This window comes from Erpetoichthys calabaricus, chromosome 4 (genome assembly GCF_900747795.2).
Source record: "Erpetoichthys calabaricus chromosome 4, fErpCal1.3, whole genome shotgun sequence".
NCBI classification, from domain to species: domain Eukaryota; kingdom Metazoa; phylum Chordata; class Cladistia; order Polypteriformes; family Polypteridae; genus Erpetoichthys; species Erpetoichthys calabaricus.
In genome coordinates, this window is record NC_041397.2 from 115,232,665 (window position 1) to 115,249,170 (window position 16,506).

Sequence of the window (16,506 nt, forward strand, 5' to 3'; positions counted from 1 at the left end):
CAACAGCGATCAATTTCTGGCCCCAGCATACCAGAGCTTGTGATGATTGATTTTAATAAAAAAAAAAATCAGCTATACTGACTTTCTAGCAATTAGATGCCGTGTCAATACACAATGTGCCAAAAATGAGTGAATTATTTGGCAGATTCTCTTGATTAATTTGAACTATTCAGACTGAAAAATAAGATGCTGTAGTTCTCCAATTTAAAAGGGATTTAGAAGAATGAAAAAGAAGAACACCACACTGGCAGCAGGAAGACAGTGGGCCAGTAATTGGAGCAAGATGGCACTAACCGCTGTTGTACCAACAACCAACTCATGTATTGAGTTGCAGGCCTTGTTTATAGCCACATGGATACAGAAATGGGAAGCATGAAGTTAAGATCAGCCATCAGAGGTCCATTCTCTGACACTCCTTTATTCCAAACTTCACCTGACAAAGGAATTTGCACAGCACATTGTTAGATTATTATCCTTTTTCATGCAATATTACCACAATTGCAGACTCACAAGGCTGTAAGTGAAAATGTTCTTTTTAATACGGAAACTGAAAAGAATTTTGGTCAATTTCTAATACATTTAGACACCATTTACGAAATCTCTGGATAAAAAAAAACTAATTTATAACATTTGTTTCCCCGTTTAAAAAGAAAAAAAGTTAATAATAATAAGTTCACTTGTAGAAGGTAAATAGGACCTTGAAGGTTTAAGTCACATTGATTGCAGTGCTTGCCTGACATGAAGGGCTATGTCAAAAATAAACTGCTTATAAAGTACAAATCCAAAGCTCAGAGACCACTGTACATTTAAACTTCCAAAGTAAAATATAAGCTTACCTATAAAAATAATAAATATATGCTGGTTTCACTGAATCATGTAATATTTGATTCTGTATTTAGACCAGCTGACTTCTTTCCTTCAACATCTACCGAATAGGCACGTGATACATAAGGATGACTTCAGCATTTATAATGTTCAAGTCTAAATTCACAGGTGTACATTTTATTTAATTTCATACAGGAATAGTAAAAGAAATAAGAGTCAGTTGAGCTTTGTCTGCCACAAGTCCATATAATGGCCATTATTGATAATATCTAATGACTGCTGTTGATGAGTTGATTTAAATGTATTCTTTTTTTTCTTTTTCTTGCTTATGTGGGACCCTCTGCTGGATGACTTCAGGTGAAACTAGTATCTTCAGTAGTCTTCCTTTGGGTTTTTATATACTGGGTAGTATATTAATGTTAATTGGAGCAAAGTGCATATCAGGTTAGTTATTGTCCCAGCTATTACTGTCCATTTAACTACTGCATGGCACTTCATGTCTTTCATTCAGCTGTTAGTCTATGCCACATATGCCTTTCTATCAGTGTTGTAGATTCACTTGGTCCTTTACACGTTCACTATTTCAATGTAATGCTCTTTAAACTGGGAAAAAAATGCATCAGATACTCTGCATGAGATGAGTTACTAGTAAGCAAATGATTTCTAGTTTATTTTAAATGAGTACTGATTGTTTCTGGGTTTAAAAAGTACCAATTGTATTTATTGGAAATAAGAATGGCACAGTTGGCTGATTTAATAAGTTACACAAGTTTACATTTCAAAAATTTCTGGGTTGGGTAACAAATGTGAAGAATCTGTCTGCATTTGATTCCCTTGTTTAATGTATTAAATAGTATCAAGTTTCTTTTACTCGTAGCTGATTTAGTGTAACATTAACGTGTAGATGAATGAGTAGTCCTTAGGAAAGACAGCCTTATTGTTCTGCCTAACTACAGGTTTAAGAGGTCCCCTCTATAGTTTAGACTAGAGAAATAAGGAATACATATCTGGTGTATGACATCATGAAAGCTTCCATGTGTCACCTGCTTGGAACTGCAGTAACCTTAACCAAGGTCCCAGAATGAAACACAGCTAATGGTCCACTTCTCTCACGGTAAAGGCTGGGAGTCAAAATGGACATGGCTTTCCAATGCTTTCAACCAGCTTCCCCTTCCTGCATTTGCAGACCCAAGAAAGCATTCTTCTCCTTCCCCACTTTGCAAAAGCCTTAGGTTTATTTCATTCTTTATCTTTCTAGTATCAAGAGGTTATCTGTATTGCATATTAAATAGAGATGACGCGTAGTTGTACCATTTTTAAATTCTACTTGGTGGACTGATGAATGAAAGCAAAATTCCTAACACTTGGATTGGAATTATGGTATCTGTTTTAAATGTTACATACAGTAGCAGTTGTTAGACTTAATCAAAATATATTCAAATATGATATTTCTAAATAAGGGATTTAATTTTTTATTATTCATACTAACACTCATTAATCGAATGCTGTCATGAATGAATTGCCTCAGAAAAATTTATGTTTTTTAAATTTGTTATCGTAATAATGATGCTTTATTATTTACATGTTCTCTACATATTGTGAGTTACTGGGCAATTGTAAACTTAAAATGAATGTGGCAACTTCCAGTGGTCTTTTATAACATTTTTAATCGGGCAAACTGTGAAATATTAGAGTAGTAATTGCCCTTGATGCCCCTGAACCGGATTATAGGTGGACAGGTATTTTAGAATCTGGACCCTAACATACCCAGTATGCTTATATACAGTGGATATAAAAAGTCTACATACCCGTGCCAAAATTAAACCCAATTACAAAATTAAACCAAGAGATATCCTTTTCAGAACTTATTCCACCTTTATTTCAAAACTGCAATCTATACAAAGGTGAAAATAATTCAAAACTGTTTAGTGAAAAATGAAAAACAAAAATCATACAAAAACCTGGTTGCATTAGTGTGCACACCTCCTAAACTAATACTTAGTTGAAGCACCATTTGATTTTATTACAGCACTGAGTCTTTTGGGTAAGAGTCTATAAGTTTGCCACATTTGGAGTTAGAGATTTTTGCCCACTCTTCCTTTCAAAAAATTCCAGATCTGTCAGTTTACGAGGGCATCTCCAGTGCACAGCTCTCTTCAGGTCACCCAAAAGATTTTCAGCTGGGTTAAGGTCTGGGCTCCAGCTGGGCCATTCCAGAACATTATTGCTCATTTGATGAAGCCATTACTTTATTGATTTTGATGTATGCTTTGGGGCGTTGTCATGCTGAAATGTGAAGTTCCTCTTCTTCAAGCATCTGCTAGGAAGATGGTTTTGTGCCAAAACAGACTGATACTTGGAGCTATTCATGATATCATCCACCTTGACTAAAGCCCCAGCTCCAGCTGAAGAAAAGTAGCCTCAAAACATGATGCTGCCTCCACCATGCTTCACTGTTGCTATGGTGTTCTATTGATGGATGTGCTGTGTTATTTTTGGACCAAACACACCTTTTGGAATTATGGCCAAATAGTTCAACCTTGGTTTCATCAGACCATAAAACATTTTCAACATGGTTGTGGAAAACTGGGTATACCTTTTATTGCAAAGTTGAGCTGGGCTAGGTTGTTTTTCTTTGTGAGAAAAGGCTTTTGTCTTGCTACCCTACCCCACAACCCAGACATATAAAGAATACAACTGATTGTTGTCACATGAGGGAACATTCTGCACTTGCCAGGAAATCTTGCAGATCCTTTAATGTTGCTGTAGGCCTCTTGGTGGCCTCCCTGGCCAGTTTTCTCGTTGTCTCCTCATCGGTCTTAAAAGGACGTCCTAATCTTGGTAGAGTCACTGTTGAGCTATATATTCTCCAGTTCTTGATGATTGTCTTCACCATGCTCCATGGGACGTTTAATGCTTTGCATACTTTTTGTACGTGTGTCCTAATTGATACCTTTCAATGATGAGATCCTGTTCATGTTTTAAAAGGTCTTTGCGGACCAGGGCGTTTGGAGTGTTTTGCAACCAGGAGGACATAAGAATAATCCTACAGGAAGAGCCAAACTTTATCTGAGCTCAATCAGTGCCACTCTGATTGAAGTCAGGTGTATACTAACTACTATTTGAGACAAGACTTACTATGATTGGTTGATTCTGAATACACCCACTTCCTTGGTTATTGAAGGGCGTGCACACTTTTGCAACCAGGTTTTTCACTAAAGAGTTTCTGATTTGTTTTCACCTTCTTTGCATAAATTGCAATTTTGCAATAAAGGTCAGATAAATTCTAACAGGATTTGTCTTGGTTTCATTTTTTATTACACAAAACCTGCCATTTTGGTATGGGTGTGTAGACTTTTTATATCCAGTAAGTAACATTACTGTAAAGCGCTGTCCTTTTAGACTGATTCTTCTCTGCACTTTTTTGTAAGTATTGTACAACTATGAATTGGAATAAACAGGTTTGATATATATTAAGAATTTAAATGCTAGGTATTTAGTACTTAAGTTATTGATAATTTTGAGGCGAGAACTAAACAAAGAAACAATTTTTAGAGGTTTTACTGTATAGTGAGTCCCTCTCACTAGTCCACTTTCTAAAACTAAGTTTGCTTCCCTAGAGATTTCAATGTTCTCAGATTTAACTGATTATTTATTGGATATCATCTTATGGTTTTAGGTTTCTAAGATCTTTATTGTCATGTGTATAGAGTACTGTGAATGTGTACTTGAATTCTCATAATGCACAACTCCACTCTCTGCTCCCATGATTACTGAGTATTACTACTTTACCTTGAAGCTTATATGTAGTTCTTAAGATAAAAAACTAAAATTAGGTTTGATGGAAATAATAATAAAAAAGTTTTATTTATGTTGATTAGAAAAGGTTAAACAAAAATACAGAAAAGTATTAATCCATTGTATACGCCTGTAAACATAAATTTAAATATATAATATATATGTATAAAGGAATGATTTAATGCACTGGTGCATTTAAGGTCTCACAGTGGAATCAATTCAAAGTGAAGGTACAGTATTGTGAAAATATGCCAAAAAAACTTCCACAGCAACTCTAAAATCAAGTAGCTAAAAGACGTAAGTCAGATTGCCTTATGAAATATATAAAACCTTGATTTTCCCTTGGAGCACTGCTCTGAGAATCATTAAAAAGGAGAAAATCTATAGTACCAGCCTTTGGAGATGAGCAGCTGGTTATCAGGAGCACTGAGAAGTCAATGGCGATTCTCAGAAGACTGTATTTCACTGGTATTTAAGTAACAAAAATACTTTCACAGAATGTGTTTATAGGAATGGTAAGAAAAATTAAATATGTATGGGAAGTGTGTAATATAATGCATGAATGGTGCTAAATGCAAATAAATCTTTTTGAAAAAATACTTCATCGGTTTTGTAAGCACACAGGACAAGTGCAGATTAAGACTTCACCAATGAGATTTGTAGGAATTGAAGTTATTGGCCAGTGAAGCAATGGCTTTAGAAAGAGGGAAGTGAATACCTTATCAAGCAGTATTTGTTTTTATGTGTATGTCTATGAGCACACACATACTCTCTTTCTCACTACATATTGAATAATGTCCTTTTTAACACATACAGTATAAGTACTGATTTGATGTTTGGGTATTCAGAGTCAAGTGAGCACCTTACAACTTTGTTCTTTCCTCATGCATCTCATTGCTTAAAAACTTTTTGTTGAACTGTGTAACCTGCTTGGAGTCAATTCACTTTGTTTGTGCTGCATGCTCAGTACTGACTAAGGTCTGCATGATACAGTATGTGTACATTTGTGTATTCTTTTATCTAACATGTGGTAGTGTAGAGTGAGATTAAATGGGCATGCTGTGGAGTTGGACACAACCTTTATTTGTGTGGCAAAATATTGAAAGCCACTCTTTATAATACTAAAAGGGAAAAAAAAAGTTCAGTCTTTTGATAATCAAGAAGAAAAAACCAATTCAAGTCTGTTTATTTTATTAACGATAGTTGCTAAAAGACTAATCAGCTAATATCAGCTTAATAATAGAAGTGATGGATTTTGAATTTCATAGGACTGTTAAAAAATTATGGTTTTGGTGAATGAGTGTGCACTGAGAAACGTTGAATTGTTTTCATTAAGAAAAATGTAAATTATGTGTAACACAAACTTGTAATTGCTAAAACATCGAAATACAGTAGGAAAAGAATGTAGTGTGTTCACTGCTGTACTGATGCAGATTTAGTACACGTTCTTCATGCCTGTTAATGTCATGCCTCCTTCCCTCACTTCTGAACATGATCCCGAGATACTTAAATTTCTCCAGTTGAGGCCACACCTCATCCCCAGTTGAGAATAATGACTTCAGAACAAAAACCTCAGACTTGGAGGTGCTGGTCCTTATCCCAAAAGAAAAGAATGAAAATGAACAAAATAAATAGTATGCAACCATGCATGTGAGTTGAAGTGTGGTGGAGGTGCAGGGAGTTGTACTGTTACCTTAGAGCATCTACTTTGTGGTTTATGTCTGTTTGTAAAGCACGTTATGTGTAGGCCTTTCATGAGCTTGTTGTATCTGTGAAGCTTTCTCATGGGAAAATTTCTTTACTCCTATAATTCAAAGCTGAGTGGGCCTACTAAATATCCACTGGTTGGAGTGTTTGACAGCATTCATTTGTTCTGTTTGATGGACTTGTGCTCTGTCTTGTGTTGCTCCTGTACAGGTATGGTCAGAAATTAGACATCTTGCAAGCTACTGTTTTCTTCCTTTCTTCAGATATGTTAAAATATTTAATTTAAAACCAGGTCTGTTTTACAAAGAATAGGGAAATTTGTGGGGTCTAGGAGCCTCTTGAACCACCACCGTCTGTACTGTAACCAAGATGAGTTGAGGAAATGAGGACACTCACAAAGCAAGGGGTAGGTGCAAAGGTGAAATAGTGCTTTTATTACAAACAACCATCAAAAAAACAAAACAGTGTCTAAAGTGCAGTGCTGTCTTTAATAAAAATTAAAAAAAAAGCCAATAAAAACAGTGACTGTCTGTGATTTAACAAAAATCTGAATTACAACCAACGGCCATCAGGTCCTTTATGGTCTGTCAGACGAGCCCAGCACCTCTCCAGTTCTGTCTTCCTGGCTAACCCACTGCTTGTTCAGCCGGCCTCACCACCCAACCCCCATCTTAGCCACATCCAAGCAGTGCCAGTCAGACTGCTCAGGGTCAATTGTCCCCCCATTTTCGTTCTTGCTCCTCTGGCCTACTTCTAATCCCTGGGGTGGGGAGCCACCTCATTCATTCCCACTCATCAATAATTCATCAGTGGGGAAATCTACCGCTAGAGCGGCAATCATTCACTCCCTCGTGGGACAACGACCTCGCTGCCTCTCACCCACCAGGCTAGGTGGCTCATCCTGCCTCTCCTCCTGATGCTGTTCTCATGGCTCTGCTCTTTCCTTCTGTCCCATTTTCTCTTTCTCCTTCTGTTTTGTTATTTTTGTTCTCCTTTCTGCTATGCAGCCTCCCATTTATCTTCCTCTGCGGGCACAGCATCTCGATTGTGAACTGCAGAAAGCCAATGAAGCAATTAAGACGGAACACCCTTCACATGCAGGCGTGCTCGTCTCAGTCACCCCAACAACCTTTCTGAGTGCGCACACTTGCAGTGATCGAATCAGCATGTGCTGTTGTTTATGCACTAAACCGGTTTGCAGTTTACTAGCAAAACCTTATACTTATGTTTCTATATAGCAGCTAACATGCTTTACCTGACCAATGCAATTTTCATATATTTGTGGAATGCTGATTAATAACACAAAGGATTAGCTAAAAGTTTTGTCATGTATTGCTAATAGAGCCAGTGTTTCTCGAGCTATATGGCATTGGGACACACTTTTGCCTGTTTAAGTTCACTGATGACTCACAGACAGCAATCAAAGAAATGTGTGTGATTGAAACAGTGGGTGAAGGGGCTTGTCTCCCTTTGTGAAATGAGCACAGCTAGAGACGGGATAATATATCATGCAGCACTGCTTAGCACTTCAGGGCACCGTGTTGGGTGGATAGGGTGCATCGTTGGGTTCAGTGCATCTCAGAAGCTCAAACGGCCTTTATTTTCTCTTGTGCGCTTCCAACTCGGTGATGGCAACCTGTGTGTGTCTACATCTTTGGGGTGCGTGTGTGTGCGTATATATAATTATATATAAAATATGTGTGTGTGTGGCTGTGTGTATGTGTATATATTATGCCAATCATTCATGTATATGATGTGGCTTAATCTGTCCATATTAAGCCACATCATATACATTTATGTTATTCCTAGCGTGTAATACAAAAATGGTGGTTGTGTCTAACTCTACAGCCTGTTCATATCTGTGTTGTGTGCTTTTGAAGGTGTTGCTACAATTCTGGGGATAGTGACGTGAGGCACTAAATCTATGACAGAGTTACACTGTAGTTGAACATTTACTTAATTTTTAAAAAATGGACTAAAATCCCTAATTCCTGTAAACAAAAAAATACACTTCAATTCCTTTTTCATGATTTATTCTTATAATATATAAACATGTGAATTTTACAGTAATATGTATTTAGTTGCCATAAGGGCATGTATACTAAATTTTGATTTTAACCTGTTAATCCCATTTCAGTACCATATTTATAAATATACATACATGTAAATCCCGAAATTCATAGCAAGGCCTTTAAATGTGTACATGGGTCTCTGTATTTATTGGTGTTTGTACATTTAAAAATTTAAGGTGAATGTCCCAGATGTCTTAATTGATACTAATGTGCATTTCCTTTTTGTTGTTTCCACTTCATGCAGGCTTTCATAAATAAGTGTTAATGACACATTGTTTGTATACAGCCCGTCGTCAGACCCACAAAGACCTACCTTCCCTTCAGCACACGATGGAGCCTTTTGACAGATAAATCCATTCCATGTTTACGGATCACCAGTGCTCCTTTACAGACTTGAGCAATTTCTGCCTTGCGCACACAGTACTAGGCCAAGAATCATATGACAGAGATAAGAAATGAGACAAATATGCTGGATGAGCACATGTGAGAGCTCAACTGCTGGATTTCAGAATTAGACACGATTAACAAGAATCCAGACTGTGAATTGAATGAAATAACAGACCTACATATGCAAAAAAAAATATACATGTACTGCCACTTGTTATTTCATGAATCACTTTGTATTGGGTTTTCCAGCCTTTAATAATTTTAACATGTAATTTAATGGACTGTGTCCTATATTGCTACAGTGTAAAAAAAAAATACCCCCTGGTCCTTTTATTATCATGAAAGATCACATTATTGAGTCTGTTTCACTTTCTGGAAAACTGGTTTTGTTGTAATTATGATTTGTGATTTCTTATAAACAAATGCAAAGCTCTGATCTTTAAAATAATTTAAATATTTATTGATAATTATTTTTTTCTAAATTAATTTTGTTTGTCCTGGTTAAAATTTCCTTGTGATTTAGTCCATTGATTTTTTTTTTTAACTTATTTAATTTTTTTTTTATTAACTGTATTGTTGACTTTTTTTTAATTAAGCAATATATTCTTAATGTTTGGACTTTAAGAAAAGTGACACATACACTGAACTTTGATTTATACAGAAAATGTATTGTATTTCAGATTACCACAAGCTTTATGACACATACACTGAACTTTGATTTACACAGAAAATGTATTGTATTTCAGATTATCACAAGCTTTATAAGTATTTTAAAAACTTCAACATGGTGGACTTCATTCTTCATTTACAGTGCACAGTATATTTTTTTCAAAGGCCAACCACTGAGTGTGCTAAATGAACGGCTAATCTGTGGCTGAGCAAGACTCTCCCCAGCTGCTTGTAAGAAACTTGTGAAGGTCAGTCCTGAGAAAAGCAAAATGTGTTTTCATAGACTGTGTGTTGCCACACAACGGTCTCAAGGGATACGGTGAAAGACGTGTGTCCACAAAGAAGGATAATAAAGGAAACTACAGTTGTTGGATGGAGCATTGAAAGAAATAATAAATAATGTCTTCTAATATATTTGCCAAATATGTTTTTGATTCTGTTTATGCAGTTGTGTTATTCAGTTTGGATATCTGCTACTTTGTAATTCTGGCTTTGGTTTAGGATGTGAAATTTGTATTGGGTAGTCCCTTTCTGCTTCATACATTTAGCTACTGGTCAGTTAGACAACAACACAAGCCTAGCAGGAGGCACATGTGCAGCACACATGTATGTTAGTTTTACTATGCACTAGATAAAAGTTCAAACTGTAGACACTATAGGGCCTAATGATTTTTCATAGCATTTCAGATCTGGGTTACATAACATTTTTAAACCCACATAATCCGGTTTTGCAGGGGACCAAAGCAGGACAGGGCCTGGACATGGTGCATGACTATTCACACACATACCTATTTAATTTGCAATTGCAGATTAACCTGATAGGGGAGCAACAACCAGGGGAAAACTGACCTAGATAGACACAGGGAGAACAAACAGGAGGAGGAAGTGTACATTTTGTCATTATCTTGTCTTCATATTTATATGGTTCTTTTTCCCATGATAATGTGTCCACATTTTTAACACTTCATTGATAATATTAATGACATAAAATTACTACATGTAAGCCTTCATCCAGTTTTTACAGTGAAGCTGAAAAAAGTTCACTAATAAGTTCTTCCTAACTACTTCTCAACCACATTCAAAGTGGAGACGATTCTGTTTCAGTGTGCTTTGATTTGCGTCTTCTTTGACAATCACTCCCTGTCTGTGCACTTGGATCGCTAACTTCATCAATGTCTTGCATGTTAGAAAAGAGTTCAGTTTTTGGTGCCTTTTGCATCTCCAACTTGTCTGATGGTTTGAAACAGCAATGGCTTCAGGCAGTGAACAAATTGTGTCGAGTTGCAGTGCAAGTGTTCCTGGTTAAAGGTTTGGTTTTTTTTTTTAATATACCAATAAGAGCTAACGAGTTATTTTCTTGTCATGTTAATATTATCTTCCAGGGAAATGCCACTTCCTCATCATATATTATCAGTTAGTTGTGCTAAGGTGAAATGAGTTTGGCTCTCTGAATGGATTTTGATGTTGCTAACTGTCCAAACTAAGCCATCGTGCATGTAGTGCCCCCCGGTTGAGACTCTGTAAATGTGACAGTCAGGGCCATCTTAATGTATGGGCACAACGGTCACTGGCCGGGGGCCTTAGGAGCATAGGGGTCCACAATGTTTCTGTATTGCTATCAAAACTGAGGCCCCAGAGCACTAATTTGCCTGGGGACCTATGATGCTGTTAAGAATGCCCTGGTGACAATACTACTACTACTACTACTTGCGTTTCCCTCGCCAGTATCCACGGTTACAAGACCTCTCCTGCCTCACTTGTATTTCAAGAGAATCCACTTCTGAAGCCAAACATGTTCTGCTATTCATTTTAAGAGGTCTGTCAAGTCTTGTCACCAGGCTGTTGTTACAATACAATGATCTGTTTGTAAGATCTTTATCTTGGACACTCTGGAGTCCTGAGGCCACCATACCTCATAAGCTGAACATTCTCAAGGGGTCTGAGGCCTGCCTTTGTAAGTCTGAATGTGTTACTTCAGGACTGGCATCATGAAACCTTCAGTGTCTGCCTCATAATTTTGTCATTACAATCAGGAAACAGTCACACCACTGGCATGAATAACTGGACAGTGCTGCTCAGTGCAAATATCTTCCAGCTCATTGATTTTCTAACTAGTTAGCTTCTAACAGAAGAGCTGTCGATGAAGAAAACATCTGCTGCCACACTTTCAAAGTGCTAAACTCATACTTTTCTGTCTCGGTAGTTTGGACCTGAACAGCAGACTAGTAAATGTGGAAGGAATGGCCAGAGCAGAAAGTGCTTTTGGTTTTGTTTGTGGTAAGCTTTGTCTCCCTACAACCCTGTGTTGGCTGAAGCAAGTTCAGAAAGTGAAAGAATAGATAAATCATGGCACAATCTACTGATTTGTACACTCCATGCCTTCAAGAATTGAGCTTCAGAACTAAATATCTGTATGGCTTACCTCTGTGGTCGGCATATGTCACAGCACTTTACAAATCATTTCTACGGTGGGCACACTAGCTGGCAAAGTGATGTGAGGCAGAGGCTGAAACTGATCTGGCTGTTTTGTGGGTAAAGTCTGCTAGGTCATCCAAACTGTGGATAAAACTATAAGTTTTAAAAATGGAAACAATCCATATTACTAACCGAGAATGCTAAACCGGATGATGGACGCAGGCACATCCGGCAATGGGCCGTAGCTGCAAAAAGACGTACTGCGCAGGCGCAAAAACAGTCCGCATCCGGCAATGGGCCGTAGCTGCAAAAAGACGTACTGCGCAGGCGCAAAAAGAGTCCGCGAGGGTCGGCTGAGGAGCCGAGAAAGGCGGATAGAAGAGGGCGAGAGAGGCGGATGAGGGGCCGCGAGAGGCGGACAAGACCACAGAAAAAAGGAGTGAGCACAGGAAAAATTGAGAAATGAGGCGCAAAGAGCACCGAAAAAAGGAAACGGCACATAAAAAAGTATTCAAACGCAAGCAAAGCACGAAACACATTGCACACGAAACTAGACCCAAAAAAAAAAAAAAGAGGCTCGCGCACAACAGCAAGGCACCCCCCCCCCCTACAGGCACCGGACGGGACACACACCAAGAGGGGGATTCAACAAGCCCATGGAACACAAAAAAAAAGAACACAAAACCACCCCACAGACCCTACAAGCAAGGGACGGGACACACACAAAGAGGGGGATTCAACAAGACACAGGAACACAAAAAGAAAGAAGACGCTCGCGCGACAACAATCCTCACCCCCCCACACACACACATCCATAAGAGGTGACACCCAAAGCCACATATTCTAAAGTGAACATCAACACCTTCACACTAGACAGCATAGGTGTCAGCATTGGTGGATCTCCTTACAATAAAGCACTATTAACCGTTCAACTGCAGAAAAAGAAACATATTAACAGTGACTGCGATCCTTCTTATTACTTATCCATATTTCGCATGCTGAGAAAGAAACAAGTCATGAATACACGGTCACGGGTACAAAACGAAAAGGAAAGGATAACAGGAACAAACACACGAAAACGAAAGAAACAACAAAATAGACGGCTATGCAGCATAGGTGGATCTCATTACAATAAGGCACTATTAACCGTTCAACCGCAGAAAAGGCTCCATATTAACAGTGAGTGCAATACTCCTTATTACTTATCCATATTTCTAAAAGAAAAAATGTCTCGACTCCAAAAACGCAAAGCTCAACTAAAGCTTCTAACTAACGATGTACCTAAAAGTAAAAACTTTATGAACTGCATTAGATCCTACAATGGTTCATTTGCTTTTGCATATACCGGAGTAAATATCAGGCCACCAAAAGGCGATGGCCCATACTACTTTCGCATATGTGCACAAATACTGCATCGCATTGGAACAGTGCACCCTGAAACAAATCAACAACGCAAATATGCACAAATCTACATCCTAGATCCACATGACGCAAACTATCAATCAAAGTGCTGCATCGCAACATGCACGGATTCAAAACGAAACACCTCACGTCTCAGACATACGTTAATGGCAGCGAAGGCTACAACGGGCTTCTCACACTGCACAGGCAAATCGATTACAGCTCCAAAACAACACGTCCCAAATACTACACATGCAACAACGCGCCTCTCAAACGGCACAAGAAAAACATACACCAGGAAAATTCATTCGGATTAATGAATGTCATTTGCAATCATTGTCATTCAGTTCACTTCCCTGAAGAAACAACTGGAAATACAAGTTATACATTTACACGTTGTTGTCAAAAGGGTCAAATTAGACTGCCTTCTTTACATTCATATACTGAATATCTACAGAGGCTTATAACTGACGATGTACCTGAAAGTGAAATCTTTATCAACTACATTAGATCCTACAAATTGGTATCCACTATGAACATTAACGGTGGCACTGCACGTGACATCCGTCTTGAAAAAATGTTGTTTATTGATGAATGTTCAATGGCATGAAGTCACTTACTCAACACCATTCATAAACTTCTACAAACGTTTATGAATAATAATATTCGATTTGAAGGAAAGGTACTTTTATGAGGAGGAGATTTTAGACAGTGATTAGCTATTCTTCCAGATGCCATGCACTCAGCTATTGTTCAGTGCACCTTAAAATACGCAGACAATTGGCATTGCTTTCAAAAGATACAGTTAGTAAAAAAGATACGATGTCCAGAACCAGATCATAACAATTGCTTATTACAACTGAGAGATGGTACACTCACCAATACAGCTGGACTTCAGGCACATATTATTACAATTCCTCAAGCCTTTATCTGCGACGACTTAGTTACAGAGACATTTCGAACAGCAATCTCATTAGACCAAATGCCCCTTTTAACACAACGCACTATATTATGTCCAAAAAATATTAATATGGAAAACATTAATACCCAAGTCATTCCATTACTTCCTGGAGAGACACAACTCTTTCTAAGCTCTGACAAACTTGACTCTGATCACAACAATAACCATCTTAAATGACCTTACAAGTTCTGAGCTGGAATTACCTTTTACACTTAAATGGCGTGTACAAAGAAATTTTCAAATAAACCTTTACACTGTGCCACACACTTTATTGTTTGCTTTCTATTTGCATCATCTACACCGTCACACTATTCTATATCTCATTCATACATCACGCTCTTTGTCATTCCCAACACCAGGGGTTGGCGAGCGAAGCGAGCAGGGGGCGGAGCCCCCTAGTTTCATTATAATTGTTAGCTTGTGATTTACAGACTAGATTCCTAAATTAATTTGACTTTTGTATGCTGCATAAGAAAAAATAATCTCGTATGTGATATCAACTAAATGATCGATTTAGTCAAAAGGACTCACTGACTCTGCATTTCTGTAAAGTACGCAGATGCTTCCTTTACTTGGTCAAAAACATTCCAGATATGCTGTATTTTGGGCGGTCAATGAGAGTTCTTTGCTATTTAGACAGATTATGGGCAAATCAAAATCGGTGTGCACTGGCTGTTTGTTTGATGCACATACAGTACGTCTGACAGCCTGACAGTGAAGAGACTTTCTCTGGTCTCCTATGAATTAGCAGGTGTGCAAGCCGAATATGACTACAGTATTCAGTTTTGCCATTCTTACTTTTATTATCATAAAAAGTGATTTTACATTTGGGTTGTATAATTTCATTTCATGACTTGAGGGCCTGCTGCTGTATAATCTTGTGTTATCATTTGTGCAAAACATTTTTACTTTGGTTAAAACCTATTTTTGAAAACTCTTGCCCATAAAGCCCTTTTATCTGATGTAAGAAAAAAAAATAGTGTCTGGGAAGGAGATTCGTGTTTTGAATAAGAAATTTAAAATGTTCCGCAGCTTTATGCATTGAGAAAAGTTTTAACATTTATTTTGGAAGTCTGTCTGGAGATGACCTGTGTATCGCTGTTTACATGGTGGTCCTGATAATATGATCACTGTAGTGATGCGAGGAAGATTAGTAAAATATGACAGTATTTTCAGCAGATTTGTAATTTAAACTTCAAAAATATGAAATTGTAAACAAATAAAATTGGTGATAAAAACTTTACAGATAAGGGCTGTATTTGTATTTGTGTACTGACATTTTTTTTCCTTGAAATACCAAGACCTTTTTAATTTTTGGTTTTGTTGATGCTGGTTAGGCATGATGGAATAGGCATGGAAAATCATTTTCTGAAAACCACATATAATACGGAGAGAACATGCAGATACCATACATGGCATGACTCAAACTGCCTGCTGCATGTCTAGTAACCACCATGTGGCCTGTATTTGCTGTTCAGAGTGAGGCCAGCAAACAAATGAACAAAAAAAGATTTCCTACATAAAGACCTCTTCTTTCTGTGCTTATTTGAAACGGGGACATCATACTGCTGCCTTCATTTTCACAATGTGAAAGTAGCACAGGTAAGGCTAACTAGGTGGTGTTTTAAACTTGGTGCTGTCAGGCAGGTCTACTCAGTGGTGGGTGAAGATCAAGAAGCCACTTAGCCCCATATTGCCTTGAGCTTGATGCTTTCCTGGTACTGATCTGCTTTCTTTTTTATTTTTGAAATTACTGTAGTAACCTTTAAGGGAGCAAATAGAACTGGACTTTTTGGACCTGTTTTGGCTTATGTTGCCTAGCCTTGACTGGGAAAAGCCAGAAGTGCAAATGCCTGATTTAAACAAAAGGCAGCCCTCCCGGGAGTGCTCTTGGTGCTTGCTCACCTGTTCCCAATTGCATTCCTGTGTGGGGCCCATGATTAGACCAGCTGGGCTTAACTATCTCTGCCTCGCCCCCTGGCGGCCATCCCAGGTCCCCACAGGGTTGGGAAGAACTCCATCTCCCATGAAACCCTGTGGGAAACTGAGGCATCATCAACCAGGGAGGCTGCCACCAAGCGTCCCGGGGGAGGTATTGAGGAGTCCATGGCTGCTCCCCCGGAATATAAGTAGAAGGGACGTCCTGGCCAGGCATGGACCCTGGCCGTCCTCCACACTAGATAAGAAATTACATTAAGCAAATGATGGAAAATTGGAAAAAAGTTCTTACGTAGACAAAGTTGAACATTGTTACAAACATTTTAACAATGA

The 16,506-nt window shown here is 38.1% G+C and overlaps 1 protein-coding gene across 4 annotated transcripts in view; it reads left to right on the top strand.

Moving 5' to 3' along the window:
- gk (glycerol kinase) overlaps window positions 1-15,471 on the top strand; it is a 100,303-nt gene extending 84,832 nt beyond the window's left edge. For 2 of the 4 annotated variants that reach the window (XM_051926258.1, XM_028799708.2), the window contains 2 exons: window positions 1,183-1,269; window positions 8,647-15,471. In XM_051926258.1, coding sequence (XP_051782218.1) covers window positions 1,183-1,269; window positions 8,647-8,660 — 101 coding nt within the window. In that variant the 3' untranslated portion in view covers window positions 8,661-15,471. Of the gene's footprint in view, window positions 1-1,182; window positions 1,275-8,646 lie in introns of those variants that run through there. The other 2 variants (XM_051926259.1, XM_051926260.1) reach the window with 2 other exon arrangements.
- Window positions 15,472-16,506: the final 1,035 nt, after the last annotated feature.